Raw genomic sequence first — 1870 nt, forward strand, 5'->3', positions numbered from 1 at the left:
ATATGTATATAAAGAGGAACCTTTTTAACTGAGTTGAGGAAACTCCAGTATTTCCCAACCTAATACCAGCCCCCATAGATTACATTCCTCTGCACATTAAGTCAGTGGCAGGAAATGGACTTCTACCACTGGTTCACACACTTTGAGGACGATGAAACTTGTGCGGTGGGCTTACTGCTTTTGAGCGTTCTTAATCAACTAGGTGGAAGTACTGTAATGACTGCTTATTATATGCACAACAGTTGGTACCTCACCCAGCCTCGAACTCCCACGCTCTTAAAAAGAAATGTTTCTTGGGGAGAGCACATGGAAGAGGCAACAGGAAAAAGAGCACGTAGGCGACTCTTAGATTTCTGGTAAAGTAGAAAGACTAGGAGCCTACGTTGTGTGTTTTTCTTTAGGGTGGGATTGGTGTGCAAGTCTCTAGGTGGGCTCCCAAGTATTTGGACTAAAAAGAAGAGAGGTTCCCCTGCCCGGACACTATGCGTTAAGAGTCAAAACCCAGCAACTGACAGAAGTGGGAAGGAACAGAATCTCGCAAAGATTCGCGCCCACAAGTTAGACAAATAACAGACCCTACCCAGTACTCGGAGTCTCCCCAAGTTGGGGTGGGGCCTTTCTCCTTCCCGCACTGCCTCCCGGAATGAGAAGAGTGAGAAAGGGCTTAAATGGGAAAGGGGGTGCTCTTCCGCCCCCACGCCGTCTCCGCGCCTCGGCGTGGCGTGGCCGCTCCTTTGGTGGCTCTTGGAGTAGCACAGCGAGGTCGCGGTTAGCCTTGGGAGGGGGCCCCAGGTCCCCCGGTGCGTAACAGCCAGAGGTTCCTGGGGCTCTTGCTGTCCCCAAGGCTGGCGGGACTGCGGGAGCACTCACCAATTTGGGTTTGTTTTTCGTTTCCTCTTCGTTGGCGGCTCGGTTCCCTGTGCTTCGCTTGTTGCTCCGGCCCCCACCGGGTTCCTCGCTGCCGCCTCCCGCTCCCGACGCCGCCGCCCCGGGCTGCTCCATCTTTCTCCGGCCCTATCACCTATGCCCTGTAACCCCAACTCTCCTCAACTTGGGGAAGCCCCTGGGGGTTGTCCCGCTGCCCTGGCTGATTCGGTATCACCGCTTCCTGTGTGAGAGTGTGTCTGCCTGGGGAGCTGCCGATTTCAGGATCCCGGCTCTCATGCACCCCCGACGCAACACGCCTTTGCCACTACTCGGTGCTGGGGCAAGCCCTGCCCCTGAGCAGCTGCAACTACCAAGGTCGCTGGCGCCGCCGCCCTCAGGGCGGTGTTTAGGGTGGAAGGGAAAGTAGGTGCCTATCTCTTTAAGAGGGCCTCAACACACGTGATTCATCAAAGTGCCCGCAGTCTGCAGCCGGGGCACAGAAAGCTGCTTCCTACTCCCAGTGCAGAGCGGGCCCCAGCTACTGAGCATGCCCAGCGCAGCGATGGGATCCAGAGGAAAGGAGAGGACTTTAAGCTGCGGTTAAGCACTGATTTCACTTCCCCGGGGCCTAGCGTGAAATGGAAGAGAACTAGTCAAGAGAAAGGAGGTATAGCCCATTTTAGAGATGGGGAAAGTGAGGCCCGGAAGGTTTCAAGTATGAGTTACACTGGCAGTTCTACCTGAGTGTCAGCTTCCACTAGTGTAGGTCAGAGCGCCTTTCCCACAGAGGCCTTGACAGGGTGTGGTCCTGCTAAGCTCTGTGGGAGGGGTGGATTGGCCAGACAGCTGGCATCCTATAGGAAAACCACCACGTGGAGTGCTGATTAATTGCCTAGACAGACTGTATAGGTCAAAGTAGAAAGAGTGGGTGCTTTGTGTTGCCGTGATTGCTTTGCGACCAAAGAAATACAGTCGTTCCTTTATTCCCATGCTGCTAGGTAGT

The 1870-nt window shown here is 54.6% G+C and overlaps 1 protein-coding gene across 4 annotated transcripts in view; it reads right to left on the minus strand.

Moving 5' to 3' along the window:
- The window catches only part of DIAPH2 (diaphanous related formin 2), a 1032498-nt gene extending 1031252 nt beyond the window's left edge, over positions 1-1246 (minus strand). For 3 of the 4 annotated variants that reach the window (XM_040467675.1, XM_040467674.1, XM_040467672.1), the window contains exon 1: positions 871-1246. In XM_040467675.1, coding sequence (XP_040323609.1) covers positions 871-1002 — 132 coding nt within the window. In that variant the 5' untranslated portion in view covers positions 1003-1246. The remainder of the gene's footprint in view (positions 1-870) is intronic. The other variant, XM_040467676.1, reaches the window with a different exon arrangement.
- Between the last annotated feature and the right edge of the window lie 624 nt (positions 1247-1870).

Source organism: Herpailurus yagouaroundi, unplaced genomic scaffold (assembly GCF_014898765.1).
Source record: "Herpailurus yagouaroundi ecotype Mexico unplaced genomic scaffold, PumYag 67556, whole genome shotgun sequence".
Classification (NCBI taxonomy): Eukaryota; Metazoa; Chordata; class Mammalia; order Carnivora; family Felidae; genus Herpailurus; species Herpailurus yagouaroundi.